The sequence below is a fragment of the Tenrec ecaudatus genome, chromosome 5 (genome assembly GCF_050624435.1).
Source record: "Tenrec ecaudatus isolate mTenEca1 chromosome 5, mTenEca1.hap1, whole genome shotgun sequence".
In the NCBI taxonomy this organism is placed as follows: Eukaryota; Metazoa; Chordata; class Mammalia; order Afrosoricida; family Tenrecidae; genus Tenrec; species Tenrec ecaudatus.
In genome coordinates, this window is record NC_134534.1 from 67,400,509 (window position 1) to 67,420,539 (window position 20,031).

Sequence of the window (20,031 nt, forward strand, 5' to 3'; positions counted from 1 at the left end):
TTCAGGAGACCTTGGAGCGAAAAGAACTTACTTTAGAAGTCAAATGGTGCATGTTGAGAACTTTCAAAAAGTTGTGTGTAGTCCTTTGAAGCACTGCCTCCAAATTAAAAATGACTGTAACTCTTATTGATGTGATGAGGTGTGGATCAAACAGCATTAGTAACATAAGCCACCACCCCCCTTTCAAAAACAGGGGGGGGGTATGAAGTTTAAGATAAATTGAAGGAGATTTAGAATTTCAAACAAAAACAAAACTTGGCTGTCACAAAGCAGAACAGCAGTGTGGAGGTGTGTTTGTGGAGACTTTAAGTAAATCCTCTCCTCCCTAAACAGAGCACTGCATATAAGTGGGCAGTGCATGCGTAGAGCTCCGTACCTGTTGGGGAATTTTTAGTTGTGGAGTCTCAGAAGTTCCAGGGGGTGATTTCATTTGTTTGATGGGGTTGGGGAGGGATGGAGAAGAAGATTGTGGGAGTCGAAATGTTCTTATTTCCCTGAGTGACAGCTGAGATATTCCCGTGTGCTAAGGCTCTTAGGGACTCGCTGTAGGTTGGCCTCCTCCCTTTTCAACTGGGCACGCTGTATGTAATCCACAAAACAAACAAGTGAGCCGCCATCCTCATCTTCTAATGCTGCATTTGTTTCAAGGGAAAGAGAGGAACAATTAAGTAGTTTACCAGATAAACACATGCACCAGGACTATCTCATTCCCTGTCACTAGACTACAGGCTTCAAGTGTTTTATTTGGTTTGGCGACCCATTAAATTACAAGTGGGAGGTAAATTCTAAGGAAGGGCCTCGTGCTAATCTATTAGATGAAACTGATTCCCTAGGAAAGTGATTTTTAAATTTCTGTTGTGGGCACATGCTTACATATTTGTCTTTTTGCAAACCAAGGGTGTTAGTTTTCTCATGCGCACAAAGAAAAGCATGACTGTACTTTGAAAATGAAGATGGATGTAACAGACTCACCTTGGATCTTGAGACTTGAGCTGTGGCAGAGGGTGGGTGGGAGGCGTTTATAGAACCCCATGGAAGTTTGTGGCAGAAGGGGTGAGACAAGTGAGCTCTCTTCAGTCTGCAGACGCCCATGTATTTGGCAGATAGGTGAGGCACATGAAAAGAAACCTGGAATCCAAATGCAAGAGGACGGATTTTGAGTCTGGGAAAATGGATACAATGGAACTTTTGTGCAAGCGTATTTCAAAGAAGGTGTCAAGTCGTTAGCACATTAAATAGTGGTGTGATGAATTTGGTACATCTGTCCAACGGAAGGCTTCTTGTCTCTAGGTCTATGGAAATGCAGGATCTAACCAGCCCGCATAGCCGTCTGAGTGGTAGTACTGACTCCCCCAGTGGCCCCAAACTCGATAACTCGCATATCAGTAGTAATTCCATGACTCCAAATGGCACCGAAGGTGAGTGTCTGCCCTCTGACTGTTGACCTTGCACCTTGTTTCTTCATCGTCCCCACTTTGTTGTGAAGTGGGTATGAGTTCACTTGTTAAAATCCGTGAACCTCCTGTGACTCTTACATGTCTTTCTCTTGTAGGTAATGTGATGTATGTGCTAGTATTCGCTTCCGGGTAGATGATGCATGTAACTACATGATTGTAATGTTCCACCAGTATGATGGTTCTATTGGGCACATATGCATGTATATGTTCATGTGTGTGTCTGTGCGTGTAACTGCAGCATTTTAAGCTTCCTGTTGAATCTGCCTTTGGTCATGCTCCAAAGCACAGGATCAATTTGCATTGTCTTGCTACATGAGGAATGAAAATTTTGAATTGTTTCCTTCACTTCGCTCTCCCTTTTGTTGCTAAATAGATCCAAATTTAGTTGCTTAAACACTAGACTGGTTCTAAATGTCAATGACACTATAGTGTTCTTTTGGCTCTCATCAAAATAGAAACAAGAAGGAACTTAGTGTTTACAAAATCCACCTTATTTGGAAGATATACACCAAAGTTATTTATTTTTAAAGGATTAACTAGTCGACTTTGAGCACAATACTATGATTTTTTTAATAAAATTAAGAAATGTGAATTTAATATAAGAAGAAATGCTGGTTTTAATTCACATATTCCTGTCTAGATGTGCCTCTTTCAATGCTGTACCCCAAGCATGGTTGTATGTATTGTTAGCCATTTTGCACACTTTGGTTCTACATGCAGTTTTTAAAAACTTCAACAGATAGAAGACTGTATTTTATATTAGATGGGATTTTTTTCTTTAGGTTTTGGGAGAATTTCTTCTTCGCAGATAATACTTGTGCCTAATTCATTGCTTACTAAACTTGGTCATTACCTTGCTTAATGTGCAACCTTAAGTTTTCCTTGAAGTGCCATGAATTATACACCTGGAAGTCCATCTACAGGCAACACTCTTAAGCATGCTTTCCTGATCCCCATGGTGCACTCTTACCACTTGGTTTTTAAGACAAATCAAGCTAAGTGCTGTTATATCATTGCTTGTGTGGTATCTATCCTATTCCAACATGTATTAATGATGCCTTTTGAAAATATTAAAGTTATAAAATTGATAACCTATCTTCATATTAAATTACTTACTCATGAAAGATCACTTCGCTTTCTTATACCAACAGTGAGAGTTTTGCATGTGTGTTTTTTGTATGTTCCTTTTAGCGTAAACACATTCATTCCTGTTGCTTATGAAAAGAAAGCACTTCTCTGGTCTAGCAAAAGAAGTCATCTCTTAATAATGTACCTTGGCATTGAAAACTCTTTTTCTTCTCACTGAGATAGGCAATTTAAACAGAAATGCAGATTTCTTCCAGAGAAGCAACTTTAGGGTTTCAGTTCACTCCACAGAACAAATCAAATGAACAGTCTTCTTTTTCCCCTTTTGGAATTTCCCTTCAGGAGAAAACCAGACAACTGCACATTGCAGGCGAGGCTGCACACTGTGTCACAGGCCACTGCAGCTCAGTGTAGAGGCGGGTCCCTGCAAGCGTGAGCCTGCAGGCATCCCCGATGGGACTGTAAGAGGGAGCAACCGCCTCAGTCTCTCACATGTCATCTCTATTACTGCCATCTCCAAATAAGGCGACCGTTATAGAAAATTTTGAAATAAAAAAGACAAACGATGATTAATTATTTGGCTTGATGAACTACACTCATACACCTGCTTAGGAATAATTAGGAGATGATGGCCTTCTGCCTGGCTTTTATATGTGCAGACATTAAAGAAGCTTGAAAAAGTCTCATTTTCTCATAATTCTACTGGCAAATCATTTCTTGAAAAATTAAGAATCACGTAGTATTCTCAATTAGAGTATGCTTTAGGGGACTGTCCCCTGGGCTGGGGCTGGGGAGTGATTTTCAGCTTGTTCTTTAAGTAATAATTGATTCCGGAATATTTACATTGAATAACAAGACTGTTTTCATGGTGAGGAGTATTGTACTTGATAAGGTTTGTTTTCATGTCTAAATTAAGTTCAGAATACAAAATACTTTAGATAAGCATGGAATCTGTGAAACCATTCAGTTGGGGAAACAGCAATTATCCCTCATTCTCAAAGCAAACTTAATTATCTTATGTTTGGGAAACTAATACTCTCCGACAGTATTTCATACAAGTATGCAGTTACTCACCCTGGCTTCAGGCATACTTTACCGCTATATTTGGGGAGAGCTGTGGTTCTTAGGAAGTGAAATTAGAAGATATCAATATAAATCATCAACGAATAAATGGAATTTTAAATCAATCTATTGGGATATTTCATGTTATATTATTTGAAAATATGATTTCAAATGCTCTTCATCATCCATGGTGCATGCCTACTTAAATGCAAGTAATCTTAGAGAAGTTGGTGAATCCATTTATACGGGTATATGGTATATTTGAGTGTATATATATACATATATATATATCCCAGAAGGTTTTTATTTTTCTTGAGCACTAAGTTTCAAACTGGCTAATTCATTAACATCTAGCCAGCATTCCTGGGATATAGTCATTATGGATTTAAATTTTTTTCATTTTGTTCATAACTTCCTTCATTGAATTGGAGGAATAGAAAACAAAAAAAATCATTAAAATTTAAAATAGCCTTTTAAAACATCAATTACTTCCTCAAGTCTACAGCAAAGATGACAAGTTGTAAATGCCATGATTTATATTTCAAAAACGTATCTACAACACAACTGGAAGTAGTCTCCTTAATCATGTCAACAAAATTTCCATTTGGTCTTACTTGATGGTTGGCCCTCCCTGCATTTATTCAGGTTGTCTTCTCCAGCGCAGAGCTTTTGTTTTGTTTTAACTTCTTGCCACCACTTGTCCCTATAATGAGGCTAAGAAAACATGAAAATCTCCTGTATCAAAAACCATAACTTCATCTGAAGAACAAACAAGAAGGGAATGGAATGGAGAGGCAGAAAATATTAAGTTTCTTCTTAGGTCTGTTGCCAAATTATCGTAAGACTCAGCGTTTGTCGGTTTTGTGCTCCTAGGGCTAGTGCCTATGTTCATGGTCCATCTGCGGGAGATAGACACACACTGAGCTACAGCCTCAATCAATTACTGGGCTTTATGTTTTTTCTAAGATGAAATGCTTTTCAGTTAGAAGAGTTGTGTGAATGTTTCATATTTCAAAACTTTTAGCTATTCACAAGTCTAGAGTCTTTTTCAAGCTCTCTCTGAATTGTTATCATTGCAGCTTCAGGTTAGTTTTACCTGGTTTATATGTAGCTGAGAAATAGATAAAATAAACGGACAAAACGTAAAACAGTAGCATAAATGAATGCTTGATTTGCGTCGAGAAAGAATTTGCTAGAAGTGACATGATTCCAAAAGAATTACTAAAAATTTTAGTTAGTCGTAAGTAGTTAAAGCGTAGCCTGGGGAAGATTAATGTATGTCTACAAAAACACCAACTGTGGTCTCTCTTTTAGCTGTTTGTCCTGGTCTCTGGGGCGGTTAGCCTTCCAGTGCATGACGGAATAGACACGTCACCTCAAAGAGTGCTCGTATGCTCCTCTCAGACAGAGACATTTTGGTGGTGTCGCTAATGGATGACTGTTAACGGGTTATAAGGGAGAGGATTTCTGATGTTGGGGGATTTTGACAAGCCTCTGTTTAGTAGAGTTTTGGTGTTGATGTTTAGGTTTTTCATGTGTGAGAAGCAGTTGGGAAATGTTCTTTCAGGACAATTCAGGGACACTAGCAGTAAAAGGGTTTTTATTTACGTACCTAATTAAGCCCTTGTTTGCAAAGTAGTAATTCTTTCCACCTTTGTTTTTTCTAGTTGTCTACAGCCCATGGGAGCCCACGGTTGGTCAATTCATAGATGACTCATTTCAGTGTTTATTTTTGGTTGTCTGTGAGGATGCATAGGGGTGAAAAAGAGGTGTGAAGGAACGGAATTGAGAATGCTGGGAGATTTTCCTATTGTAGAGTTAGATTCAAACTCCAGAAAAAAGCCTGAACTTGTCTTAAAACAGGTAACCTTATCTTGGAGTGACTTAAAATCAGATGCAGTTAAACCTTAATACCCCCCCAAAAAAAAGTTTCAGGAATTCTGATGGCATTCAAGTACTAATTTTGAATTGGCAGATCAGATTTCCAAGATGATAATCTTGATAAATCATGAATTAGGTGACTAACCCTTCAGCTTTTAAAATTTTAATTGTATGTTGCATATTTAAAGGTTGTTACCTTAATTCAGTTTTACATGCTTGTGAGGAGCTACTTTCCAGTTCTATCATTTCTATAAGAGAGCGCACAGACAACATTTTTACATTTGTTGTCTTTGTCTCTCAAATTTTAATGTAGAAAAATGTAGTTGTATCCAGTTAGGCTATTTTTAAGGAAGCTTACTTGAATAAAATATCTATCACTGGTGAATGCATATAAAGTTATGGTTTGAGGCTGCATTTTCAAGGCTAAGCTTATATATTTGTGGTCAGATATTCTGCTGTCGACAGAAACAGGGTAATCTAGTTTTATTGTTGTTTACATTCTGCTCATGATTTGGTTTCTGGAACATTAAGGGTCATTGAGATTAAAGAAGTTCCTCAGAGATTTTTTTTAGACTTGATTTGTACCCACAGAATTGGCCTCTTCTGAATTCCCCCTAAGCTAAACACATGAAAGAATGAAGAAAATAATTGGATTTAATATTTGCCATATATACATAAAGTGAACATATAATATGTATAATTGTCACATGCTTCCTATTAATTAATAATGACAATAATGGCTTATGTTTATGAACAACTTATTTTAATCGGTGATGACCAATCTCCATATTTCCTTTCAGTAATCTTCAGAAAATTCTGTTGAGACAGCCTGCATAATCATTAAGAGACTGGATCAGACTATGTGGGCTTTAATACCAGGTCCCTTTTTTAGCTGTCTGAACAAGGAAGCTTCTGTGTGCTGTGCGCTCACCTGTGGAGTGGAGATAGTAACAGACTCCATTAAGCTTGCTTTCAGCATGATACCTAAGATTTGTAGCTTACACAGAACCTAGCGGATGCTCTCTAAAGAGATATAAAGAGCAGTCACCTCTATAGACCCAATCCTATTTAACACACAAAAACACCCATGTCTTGACATATATTTATGGTTTGTATCTGGTACCATGGGCTTCTGAAGTGGTATTTGAATCAAGTCCCAGCTGAGTCCATAGCCTGAGTGTTTAAATCACCGTGTGATTGACGGAGAGAATGTGTGATTCTTAGCTTTAGCTAATGGCTTTTCTGATACCTTTAGACTCAATACTGGCCTCTGACCTGCCATGTTGGCCCCTCAATGAATGGAGTGGGCCAATGCCTAGCTGGCAACCGAGCTGGGTACGAACTTGGCAGAGGCTCTGATGACCACAGGATTTCATTATGAGGATGATTTCCCCGGAGGCAGCCAACCCCCGAGTCCCGGTGTGGGTGAGCGTGTGAGATTTCTTCCTGTGGGCACGCGTGCACAGCACAGTGCATCAAGAGATTAACATTGAGGGGATTGTCTCTTATTAGTTTCCAAAGGTTCAGACTTAATTGTAATTCCATCAGTCGTCTGTCTGCGTTCAAGCCATTCTGGGATCAATCGGAGAGGGAAGTCTCTGCTTTTCATTATAATAGTCATTATTCTGTGCACATTCGGATTGGAGCAGCATTGCTGTGAAATTAAAAAAGCGGTTGCAGTTTTGCTACTGCTCAGAGCCAGTGTTTGGTAACTCGAAAACGGTTTGTAAGTAGATGATAAATTTGGTTACATTTCCCTTGACCTTTAGAAACCATGTTATGTCAACCAAGCAAAATTATCCTGGCATCAGGCAGGGGCCCCACGGAAACTGTCATTTCCAAAGAGCTGGGTTGTGAGCATGTCTAGAACATGCTAATAACCCCCATAGTCTCAGGGGTGAAAACACTTGGTATGTTCTAGAAATAGCAAGAAGGTCTCAGCGGGGCTAGCGATCTTGGTGGTCTAGTGGTTATGTATTGTGTTGCTAACCACAAGGTCAGCAGTTCGAAATCACCAACCTCTCAGTGGGAGAAAGATGGGGATTTCCCCTACCATAAAAATTCAATCTTGGAAACCCACAGAGGCAGTTCTACCCTTGTCCTAACAGTATGACTGGAGGAGAAAGAGTGATAAGGGAGTACAGGAAGGGCAAAGTCAGAAGAGACAAGTAGAGTGTATAGTTTGACAAATATCCTCGGCTCTAGTACACAGAGCTAACTACATAGCATGCTTTGTATACTACGCATGCCAGGGGGCATTCCCCATAACCAGGCTCAACGTTTCTGGAGAGCAATTTTCCGGATAAGCTCTAGTTTGGATGTGGACAGTTGTCACCTACTCTTAACAGTCCAGAAGATAATAGTTCCATAGCCTCTCTCCTTTGGTTGGGAACCTTTGTCTAAGCAGAAGTACATCCCTCTAAAACTGTCCTATCTAATTGGGTAAACCTTTGATCTCTTCCAAAGAGATGTGCGATCCTTTCATGAGTGTGGCATTTAAACCCATCTTATCTCTCTGATCAGGGATTCCCTGCTTTAAGGAATCTTCATTTCTTACAGCACTCATTGGGGTGAGCAGCATGTAGACATTGAGGTGTGTTTGTGTATGTGTGTGTCTGTGTTTTCACATCGTATATTTGGTATAAGGATCGAGAGCAACTTATTCTTTGAGCATATCAGTTAAAATGAAGATATGCCTATTTCACCTTGATGATGGAATCTATCCAAGGTCGGGTTCTGTCTGAGCCTCTGATGAGGCATGCTCAACAGTTTGTAATTCCTATTACTTATTTTATGCTAGCTCCTGCCTTATTCTGGCTGCCCTTTCACGTACATTCTGCTGCCCAGCACGGGCCCTGACTGTCTGCTTCTGGTTGCTGACTCTTTCCTAAAGGCTTCTTTCTAGAATAAGCTGAATACTTTTCATAGAGAAAAAACAAGCAAACATTTAGCAGTGTTTCCAAAGTAGGTCATACGGCCCTCCAAGGGGGTGCTAGAGCAACCCAGGTAGACTGCAGAAGCAGATACCTACACTTTATCTTGGGTCAGAGACTATAGTAGGAAAGTGTTTAATAACCAGGGGGATGCTGAGTAATTGTTTGCCCCTTGAAAGGTGGCACCATGCCAAATAAGTTTGAGGGTCTGGGTGCTATGGTCATAAAGCAGTCTTCAGTTATTTCCACATATTGCCTTCTCTGAAAGAGAAATGAAGTTTTGAGAAGTTAATTAAGGATTTATGTTACATTTTGGAACCCAATATGGTCTATAAATAAAAACCTCTTATGATTATATACACACTAAGTTGCTCATTTTGTGGATTTTTGTAGTTTTTACCTCGTGCCTCCAGTGTCCCATTACACTCAAAAGGCAGGCAAGCTACCAAACTTGTCCCAAAGAGGACCGTTGATGTGCTCCTTGGGACACAGATTGGAAACTTTCTCTCATGTAAAATGAATCAGAATCTAAAGTGCTCAATTGGTCATTGCATGAATTTAGCAGCAAGGGGAATTTTCAGCGGGTAGAAAAGGTTTTTGTTTGTTTGTTTTAATCAGATAAAGGCTATGTTCTGAGTCCTTGCAATGCTTTGGGCACATGGTGATGCCTCGAATGCTTTCTTTGATTCTCCAAAATGATCCTTGGAAGGATGATTTTGTACCGTACTTGAAAGAGTTCGAGTGACTAGTCCAAATTTGCACAGCATTATTAACTTCTAGAGGAGGCTCCAAGTCACAGGTGATTTGGAAGTCTACTTTCTTGGTACTCTAGAACATGGGCTTGATACTTACTGAAATGTTTTGTGAAATGTTTGCTACTTTAACAGGGATATTAACCCAAACTTTTTTAAAAAGGGCATCCTACTTATGTGTGTGCTTTCCCTGGTTGAATGTGTTTCCTAAGAGGCAGACACAGCTATGTTCTCATCACTCCGCAGAAATCTTGGCAGTGTTTAAACCGTCAATATTTGTTGGCTAGCGGGCCCATATTAAATAATAGGAGAAAATAATAGGAGGGATTGCAAGAGAAAAGTATGCATTAATTTTATTTACAAAGCACTAACAGATTCTATTTACCTAAAGCCTATCTTTAATTTTTGAAAATAATCATTTCATGGAATAATTGATATGGCCACTATAGGCAGTCTGTTCTAAGACATCCACACAAAAAACCACGGGCCCTGGCTTTGATATTTAATAGCAATCTTGCATTTGAGCCTCTTCTAGTGAACTGTGTCGTACATGCAAACGTCATCTGTCAGACCTCAAGGTATGTTTGCAGTGATGTTGAAATTCTTTCTTCATAGTTCATCCAAGAAGCAACCCTGTAATATAAAGATCGGGCAGTTAGTACCCTGAAGTTTAATGACCTTGCAAGATGGTTAAAGAATAATCGTTGATAGTTAACATTTTGGAGGCCAGGAACAACTGAGGGAGCAAAGATGTAGATAATATGTGTATATAATAAGATAGCATGATGACATTTCACACTATACATCCAGTCTTGAATGATTAGTTCATTCAAGAAATGTTAAGATGGCCCAAGAGGTCCGCTTATGACCATTAAACTGAAGGCTAGTGTTTTAACCCACATAGTGGCAGCACAGGAAAGAGGCCCAGCAGGGAACCGTCACAAAGACTGCTTCAGTTCGGCTGGGTAACGCAAGGGCCCATCATGAGCCAGAATGGATTCCGAGGCAATAGGGCGCATCTAACAATTTCCCAAACACCATTCTAACCAATCCGTTCCCCGTCTTGTGCGGTGAAGTGACCCCTGACCAGATGATCAGCATCTGTTACTATAAGATCTATATTCCTTAGAGAGTGCGGCGGTGGTCAGTGGCCATGACGTTGATTCTAACTCATGTGCGTGGATGTCAGGGTTGAATTGTGTTCCATTAGCATTTTCACAGCTGTGACCTTTCAGAAGCAGCCTACCAGGCCTGCCTTTCCAGGGCACCACTGAGTGAGTTCAAATCAGCAGCCTTGCAGTTAGCAGTCAAGGACTTAACCATTTGTACATCCACGGGGCTGTCCCACTGCCCCGAGGGGTCACTGTGAGTTGAAATAGACTAGCACGCACCCAACAACGACAAGGACAAGCGTGAGGGGCTGCCAGGAGGGTAAAATGAGTTGGCAAAGCGCTTTACAAGCCCTGCTGTAAATGCTTCCCCAACTCATTTAACTTTAGAGAGAGCCTCCTATCCACTGGCTATTATTATCTGTTATTGCTGAGCCTTTGATTTCGCCGTTGTAAAAAGGAGAGTGCACCTTTGCCATAGGGTGTTTCGACATTTAAAGGAATCCAAACTACTAGCATAAAGTATGTTGTGTGTGTGTGTGTGTATATATATATATATATATATATATATATATATATATATATATATATATATATATATATATAGTCATTCCCTGGTGGTTCCTGATGAAGCGTTCAGCCTGTGAAAGGAAGGTTAGCAGTCTACTTCTGTAAAGATTTACAGTTTGAGAAACCCTAAGGGACAGTTCTATTTTGTCTTGGAGCAGCAGTTCTCAACCTGTGGGTCGCGATCCCTTTGGGGGGTCGAATGACCCTTTCACAGGGGTCACCTAAGACCATCAGAAAACACATATTTCCAATGGTCTTAAGAACCCAGACACCGCTCCTCTATCCGTCTACAGGCGGGTCCGCCCACATGCAGAGACGCCCACATACAAGTACCCGGCGTGAAGACTGTTACCCACGCAACACCGTTCTTCAAGACAAAACTTCATTGATTTGTCATTAGAAATCAATATTTCACAATGTATAATTGCATATGGTTTTTGTGATGAATCACTCTGCTTTCATTATGTTCAATGTGTAACCATGAAAATACATCCTATCAGATATTTACATGACGATTCATCACAGTAGCAAAATGACAGTGATGAAGTAGCAACCAAAATAATGTTATGGTTGGGGGTCCCCACAACCCGAGGAACTGTCTGAAAGGGTGGCACACGGGTCGGTATTGAGAACTCTACGACGCACAGCCCTACACTGACACAGGAGTTAGACTTCATTCAAGAGCTAGTGCAACTGATGGAAGAACATGGAAGTGTCTACTGTAGTGTCTGTGTGCGAGGGCGGCTGTTTCCTTCCTTCGAATTCTTCACATCCCTGAATAGCCTGTACAGCTCCTCGGAGTCCACGAGATTTTCTGTAAGCGCTGTTTGGCTGATACACACGGGGCAAGGGTTTAATGTGTGGATGCTTCCGTGTGTTGGTGAAGATAGAAAGGGAGTAGGATCCAAGATCAAAATTTGGTAGGTTGATTACATTGTAGGCAAGTTAACCATTTTTCCATAGTGATATGATTGAGGTTCTGAGTCTGAGCCAGCTCATCTGCTTCTAATCTTCATCCACGGGTTCGTTTTACCATCAGCTAATTTGCAACATCGACTGATACACTTTTTTTCGGAGGCTTTCCTGTTGCTACGCTGTGCTCTGATTGTGGAGGTCTCCATCTGAGGCACGATTATGGATGATAAAACCCTAATTCGAAAAGGCTTGACTTCTCAGTGGTTTGAGAAAAGATGCGGGGATTAAAGAAATCCAAAGCTAGCTCTGTGCCCCTGGACACACTGTTGAATGTCCTTCAGCTACAGTTTTCTCTTCTTTAAAAGGGGGCAGTCACACTGAATACCTCCTAACGTTTCCGTGGGGAGCGAATGAGTTATTGCTTGTGAAGCGCTTAGCACGTTGCTCCTCACATAGTGTGTTTCTAATAAACATAAACTCTGTTTTTAATAATTTCCCTTCCACTTTAATTGTGCTCCAGTACTGCGCGTGCTATAAATTAAGAACGTTTTTTACCTGAATTCTTAAAATGAGACCATCTTTTTAAACTAGCATGCCTTGCTTTCGTTATTAAAGTAAGATAAGAATGTGCGAGCTTTTCATTGGGTGAAATTCCACTTTGGAATTTACATATAGGAATGTGTTAAAACTCACGGAGTGACACATTTAGGATTTGTGCATTTCCTTCAATGTAAATTCACTTTAAAAAGAGCCAAACGAAAATAGGGACTTGAAAGGAGACGATGCCAAGGCAAAGAGGAAGAAAAAGAATGTTTAGAAACTGACTGTGGTAGCAATTGTACAATTCTGCTTGAGGTAATTGAACTATGGGGCGATATGATATATGCAATAACTCCCAATTAGCAATAAATTGAAAATACAAAGAAAATAGGATGCACATGCTGAAAATGTTTCGGGGAGACGCGCATTGTGCCTGCGACTTCTTTTGCTTCACTTTTGGGTCAAACATTTTGTTTGGAGGCTGAGGAACTTGGCCGCCCCCTTTATATTTCACACTAATTTTTACCTGAGAAAGGTGTCCTTCATTAAATTACGACTTCTCTTGTCTACGCAGAAGTCCACAGCAGGGTTTTGTGATGAAGTTGCTCTCAGTCGACAGATGATAACTGGGCTGTCCTTGGGGCTCTGAAGCATGCTGATGGGAGAGAGAGGCTTTCATTCTCAAGAAGGTGGGAAGCCACGGATACAAACAAAAGTGCTCTCTGAGTTGAGAAGAAAGAACTCCTCCACTTGCTGAGGTCGGCATGGGCTTCAAGGAGGCTGTAGGAGCTGAGCTGAGTGTTGGGAGATGGGTGGAATTGGAATAGGTTGAGAGGAGATGGAATGCGGTCTAAGTGAGGGCGCAATGAAAACACAGTCAGGATCATTTCGGAGACTGAGAGGAGCCCTGGAGCCCAAGAGAGAATCAATACTAGGTAAGGACGGAGGAATCAGCAGGAACCAATCCATGGAGGTCCCTGACTACTAGGTGAGCGAATGTGGACTTGATCTTGCAGCAAGTAGAAAATCCACTGAGTGTTTTGGGCAGGGGTGTGTGATCTGGTGAAAAGTTTTAGGTAATAATTTAGCCGAAATTTAAGAACAAATTGAATGGGAGGTTGGGGGTGAACAGAAGTCCACAAACTCATATCAGTTGCCAGATTTTGTGTATTAGGAACCTGAGCTAGTGTTGTTGGTGTTGTTGTTAGTTGTTGTCGAGTTGTTTCCAACCCATGCCAACCCTGTTTTATGTCCAATAGAACAAAACCCTGTGCAGTCCTCTCATTCTCGCCACTGACCTATAGTTGAGTCCATCTTTCAGCCACTGTCAATCCATCTTGACCAGGGCCTTCCGTTTCTCTGCTGCTCCTCTCCTTTCCCAAGCGTGACGGCCTTTCCCTGGCACTGGTCGCTCCCGATGAACATGTCTAAAGTACACGCGAGAAGATGGCTTGCCATTCTTGCTTCTAAGGAGCCTTCAGGTTATACTTCTTCCTAGACAAACGTTGTTGTTGTTGTTCTTTGGGCAGTTCATGGTACTTTCAATAGTCTTTCCCAGCACCACAGTTCAAATGCGTCAATGCTTCTTCAGGCTTCCATGTGTAATGTCCAGCTTTCACATGCATATGCGGCGGTTGCAACCTATGGCTTACGTACACCCTGAGGTAATGAAGTGGGAATTAAAAAACCTTCCTGCTGTCAAGTCATTTGACTCACAGCGACCCTATGGACAGAGTAAAATGGCCCGTGTGTTTCAGCTGTACAAGAGCAGAAAGCTTCATCTTTCTGACTCAGAGTGGCTGGAGCATTTGAACTGGTTAGCACCAATGGCCCAACCCACTCTGCCACCAGGGTTCCGCCGGTGGGAATGGAAGTTGTGAAAACAGAGTGACAGCAGAAGTACAGTCATTGCTTACCTGAAATTCTTTTGCAGAAGAAGTTAGCTACTCTGGACCTCTGCGTTGTTATTGTTAGGTGCTTTCTAGTTTGCTCTGACTCAGAGCGAACCTGTGTGCCCCAGGAGATACTGCCCAGTGCGGGGGCCAGCCTCAGAGTTGTTATGTTTCAATCCGTTGCTGCAGTCACTGTGTCAGTCCGCCTTGAGGAGGGCCTTTCTCTAGTTTGCTGACCCTTTACCAAGCATGATGCCGTTCTCCAAGGACTGGTGTCTCCTGATAACCTGTCCAAAGAAGGTGAGAGATAGTCTTCCTAGCCCTGCTTCTAAGGAATATTTAGTGGTACTTCTTCCAGGAAAGGTTTGTTTGTTCTTCTGGAAATCCATTGCATATGCGATAGTCTTACCCAACACTACAATTCAAGTGCATCCATTGTTCTGTGGGCTTCCTTACCCATTGTTCAGCTTTCCCATGCTAAGAGGCGACTGAAAATGCCATGGATTGGGTTAGGAACATCAAAGTTCTCCAAGTGCCGTCTAGATAAACAAAACAAACCCAGCTCTCTACCACGGAATCAATCCTACTCAGAGCAACCCTTTGCCAAGCCTGTCAGGAAGACCCTAACTGCTCCATAGCATTGCCAGGACTGGAAATCTTCACAGAAACAGACTTGCTGCTATGTTGTGACTGTTGGATTCAAACTGCTGACCTTTCTGTTAGCAATCTAATCCTTAAACTACTGTACTGCCAGGGCTCCCTGACATCTGCATAGTCTTGTAAAAGTATCCCCTAGTGTGTTCTAATTTCCTGGGATAACATGTTTTGAAATTAACCAACATTTCTCCTTGGCCATGTATACTCTAAGTTCAAGTTTAGTCTATCTGTGTTCATGTGGTTTTCTTAAGGCTATACTATCTTGAAAAGCTAATATTTTTCTACTCTCTTTTAAGAAAAAGATGACTATTTGAACTTTAAAATTTGAAGGGATAATTATCTTCTGCCAGACTATATAACTAATCCAAACATAAGGGGATCCCTCATTTTCCAAATGGGAATTGACCAAAGAAAAAACATTTAGTTCATGTCTACATATACTCTTTTAGATGAAGAGGAAATAGTTAAACAATTACCTATGTTTAATTTATTAATTCAATTATATGCATTTAAAATATTATGTCAAATAAAATATATACATTATAAAATATTGCTGACTTATGCTCTCATATTTCATGGACCGATTTTGCTCATTCTCTTCACATATGTCTTTGGTATCTCTTGATACTGTGTTTAGAGTCATCCGATACAGTTTTTGAAAACATACATTTCCACTTCTGCCTCATGGTTTTAGAGAGGCAGGGAGAGCCTGTAGAATCTGAGTGATATTGTCATTGACTCCAAACCATCCTAGACATGACAGTGGCTTTTCCCTTTGCCTTAGATGTCTGTGTCCTCTGCAGTGTAATCATTCGCCATGCTGCTTCATAAAGGACGCTTACTGCACCCTTACAGGAAGGTTTCGTCTTTTCTGTAAGGAGTAAGACAACACAAATAATAATAACGTCCATGACAGGTTTTTTAAGCAGTTCGATTGGCATTTCACCCACATAGTATACAATTCAGTAGCCCAATGTTTTTACGAGGAGCTGTGCAATGATTACTACAATCAATTTTAGAACATTTTCTTCCTCCTGATACTCATTGTTATTAGTATAATTATTTTTAATTGTGGCAAAAATATACACAACAAATCATTCTCCAATTGAATCATTTCTACATGTATAATTCAGTGGCGTTGATTATACTGTGTTGTGAAACCATTATTGATATCCTTTTCCAAATTATTCTACCCCCGTGAACCTAAACTCAATGCCCCTTCAGCAAAAATCTCTTCCTCCTTCACCTATATTAACCATTAGTCAACTTTAGTTTTTTTGTTTCTTTTTTTTCAGTAGTTTTCTTGAAATAAAATGTAGATATCAGACACTTCCATAGTTAAGTTGCTTTTTATAAATGTTGTATACACATGATCACAATCAGTTTCAGTCCTCCTTTCCCCTCCTGCTTTCATTATTTGTGCCCCAATTCCTCTCCCTCTCCCCCCACCTCCCCTGAGAAATCAATGTATTAGTTGTCGTCTCTAAGCATCCACTCCTTTTGTGCTTCATAAACTGGGAAACCTAACAGAAACAATTAAAAAGAGAAAGGAGAAAATAATCATATAAAGAAAAAAATAAAGACTAAGAAAAAAATGACCGCCAGCAATATCTTAAAAGGCGAGAAGAAGTATTTAAGCCTAGAGCAAATTGAGGTTGTGCCAAGAGGGAGGTCAACAGGCCAAGTATCATGAGACTAGAGAGCTTGGATCCACCCTACTCAAGTCTACAATCATCTCTGTCTGGTAGTAAAGCTTTTCAACTCGTTGCCTTGTGGCTAACGGGGATTTGTCAGTGGCTTCATCTGACTAGATATTCTGCAGACAGATTTTGGAGCCCCACTGCCCTCCGTAGCCTATTACAAATTGGGTTTTCACAGTTTAAGCTCTGATACATTTACCTTCATTATATTTGGATTTGATGTCATCATATTTGGATCACACAGGCTGATGTGTTTCTTTCATGTGGATTTACTTGATGCCTCCCTTAGATGGCAGCTTCGTTGAATACAAGCCTTTAAGACCCAGACACTATTCCGATTGATAGTTGGGCACTGTCTGCTTTATTCACCACCCTTATCTTCAGTGGACTCTTCATAAAAGAAAGTATTGAGCAGGGCCAAGGTACAAGAACTAACTGTTCTTGGATTAGGGATAGACTTCAGTGGGAACCCAGAATCCATCTGCTTCTCCATGGGTTATGAACTACTCTGGTTCACTTTAGTGGTCATATTATGACAAAAACCAACAACAACAATAACAACAACAAAGACAGAGAGAGAGAGACAGACAGAGAGAGAGAGAGAGAGAGAGAGAGAGAGACATTGTCGATCATCCTTCTTAGGTATAAAGCGATTGCATTGATAACATTAATAATTTATCCAATAGCATGAAATTTAAAGTACCACTGACATGAAGAGTTTATTTGAGTATAGTCCAACTGCAAGCGAATCCAGGAGGTGTTCCTTGGTACAGATTGATTTGATTACATTGAGCCTAGCAGTTGGTGCCAGGGGAAAATTTTCTGTAACATTTTTTTACAAGGGCAGATCCTAGCCTGTCAGATGAATAGCTTAGGACAACTTCTAAACACCATCCCTGACTTTCTATATGTTCAGTCTGGGTCCTCTTTAGACCTTCAGAAAGACCAATGATTGGCATTAGTTTAGGCTGTGTCTTCTCCAGAAAGTACTGAGTTGATACTATTATAACTGACACACATTCTCTAAGGGAGAGACTTAGCAACCATAGGCATAGAAAACGAGAGGTAATCTGAGAGTAACAAAGCATTATCTCATGTTTTAGCATGTAGAATGTTTTAGTTACCAATGTATAGTGGTATTAGGTCATTTGCAATATATATTTATTTCTAAGTCGTTTATATATTTCCCTCTCTTCTAATAAATTTTGACTTACCCAGCATTGTGCTAAATTCTGTAGGGAAATAGGCGCAATATAAAAGTATCTGTGTTTTTCCCATAAAGAAATGCATGATGTTAAAATAAATAACACTATAAACTTCTATAAATTGAGGTAGAGAGAGGCAGAGGGAGGGGGAGGGACAGGGGAAAAAGAAGGAAAAATGAGGTAGAATATATTTTTAAATATACTTTTTTTAATAAAACGTGACAACTCACTGTTACAGAGTCAAATCTAATTCAATGACCCTATGAGAAAAAGTAGAAACGCCCCTATGGATTTCTGAGACTATATATCTTTACGGTAACAGAAAACCTCATCTTTTTCTCGCAGAGCTACTGGTTTGCACCTGCTGCCCTTGCAGTTAGCAACTCAGGGGACTACCCAGCCCACCATCGCCATCAAGTTATTTCCAGCTCACCATGAGCCAATTCAGGGTTCCAAGGCTAGGAATCTTGACAGGAACCTATAGCTCCAATGCTTTCCTAGGAAGCAGCTGGTGGATTTGCCTTGCCAGTTTTCCAGTGGGCAGTCTAACACCTTAGTGCCACCTGGGCTATTTAGTGGGTACAAACGTCTATATATGGCTCATGGATGTTAGATTTTCCCTACCTACTGCTACTCGAGGGTAGTAGGTCAAGGAAAACCGAATGAAACAGATGGAATTTGGGTTGCACTTTGAAGGACCTACAGGCCTTAGTCAGGGAGAAATATTGTAGGACGTTTTGTTAGAGAGAAAAGAACCCGAGTGAAATGGCGGGCTTGAGGGAGCATGAAACATCTGGGTGAGCCAATGTGGTTCAAGTGTTTGCTCCTGTAGCACTTGAACTGTCAGATGAGACGAGAATGTTCCATTTCCATGAGACCGTATATTATAAAATGCCCTTGTAAATTCTTAGTTGCTGTACAAAATGTATATGGAAGTAATGAGAATAAGGAGAAGTTTGGTATTGGAGTGGAGAGGACCTTGAAATTATGATAGACGAATGGAAACATCTCAGGCAATAATGGAGAGAATCGACTGAAAAGCTCAGGGCCAGTCATGACTCCCTTGAAGCTAGACAGTGGGAGGACCCCTAGATGCCCTACTAGAAGTGCTCCATAGGGTTTCCAAGACGGAGGGAGAGTCTTTGTAGAAGCAGACTGTCACCTCTGTCTCCTGCAGAGTGGCTGATGGACTTGAGCCACTAGCCTTTTGAATAACAATCCAGGGCTACTTCACTATTCGGATAATGGCGGTGTAATTAGAGAGAAGACAATTATGGAAAAATTGTGGTTGCTGTTGAGTTGACTCCTAGCAAACGTTGTGCCCAGCACAAGGAAATTCTGCACTGTCTTCACAATCTCCGATGTGCTTTAGTCGATTGTTGTGGCCACTGTGTATTTGGAGTGCCTTCTAACATAGAGCTTAATCTATCAGTCCTATGTCAAGCTATAGACTGTTGGGATCAGTTGGGTTTTTATTGGCTGATTTGGAAGTAGAATTCCAGAATTTTCTTAACCTGTAAATTCTGATGAAACCTATTCGCCATGGGTGGTCTGCTGGCATTTGAAATACTGTTGGCATAGCTTTCAGCATCTAAGTAACATGGAAGCAAACAAAGTAGGACCAACTGAAAGGTGTGAGAGATCAGACTGGTAGAAATTACAGATCTGGCAGTAGGATGTAAAACAAAAGAGGAACTGGGAGAAATCAGGACAAAAGGAAATTTCCATCTACTTTTGTGATAGCATAATGAAAAAAGATATGACCACCAGTTGGATAAAAGTAATGATTTTATACTTGAGCAGAGTGAGTGTTTATTTAGACAACTACATTGTCCTGGTGGCATGTGGGAATTGACTTCCTATGTTCAAAGTTGTGGTTGTAGATAGAGATTTTAGGGTTGTCTTGTGCAGGTCATTTTCTTTAAATGATGGCCAGGAAAGACATGGTTGTGAGGCAAAATGAAAACAGGTACGAAGGAAGTGGAATTATGTAATTACAGGAGAAATAAGAAAATTGAGTTCAAAAGACTTATATGAAGGAAAAGGTAGAAATATTGCTTTGCTATGGTGATCAATGATGGGAAATTGGCAAGAAAGGAGCCATACTCTATAGAATTAAAACTTGAATTGAGAAAAATTTGAGTTGAGAAATTAATACAGTCATTTTAGTAAAATGCTAAGCATAAAAAGGTCATGTCAAAGATTCTAGGTGATAAGGATTTTAAGGCCAGTGATAAAAGGAGAGAGGACAAGATTTTTAAAAATGTTGAGA

General features: G+C 40.4%; 1 protein-coding gene across 1 annotated transcript in view; it reads left to right on the forward strand.

Annotated features, from left to right (window-relative positions):
• Positions 1-1,294: 1,294 nt before the first annotated feature.
• Positions 1,295-20,031, forward strand: part of EYA1 (EYA transcriptional coactivator and phosphatase 1) — a 159,162-nt gene continuing 140,425 nt past the window's right edge. The window contains exon 1 of the mRNA XM_075550654.1: positions 1,295-1,418. Coding sequence (XP_075406769.1) covers positions 1,295-1,418 — 124 coding nt within the window. The remainder of the gene's footprint in view (positions 1,419-20,031) is intronic.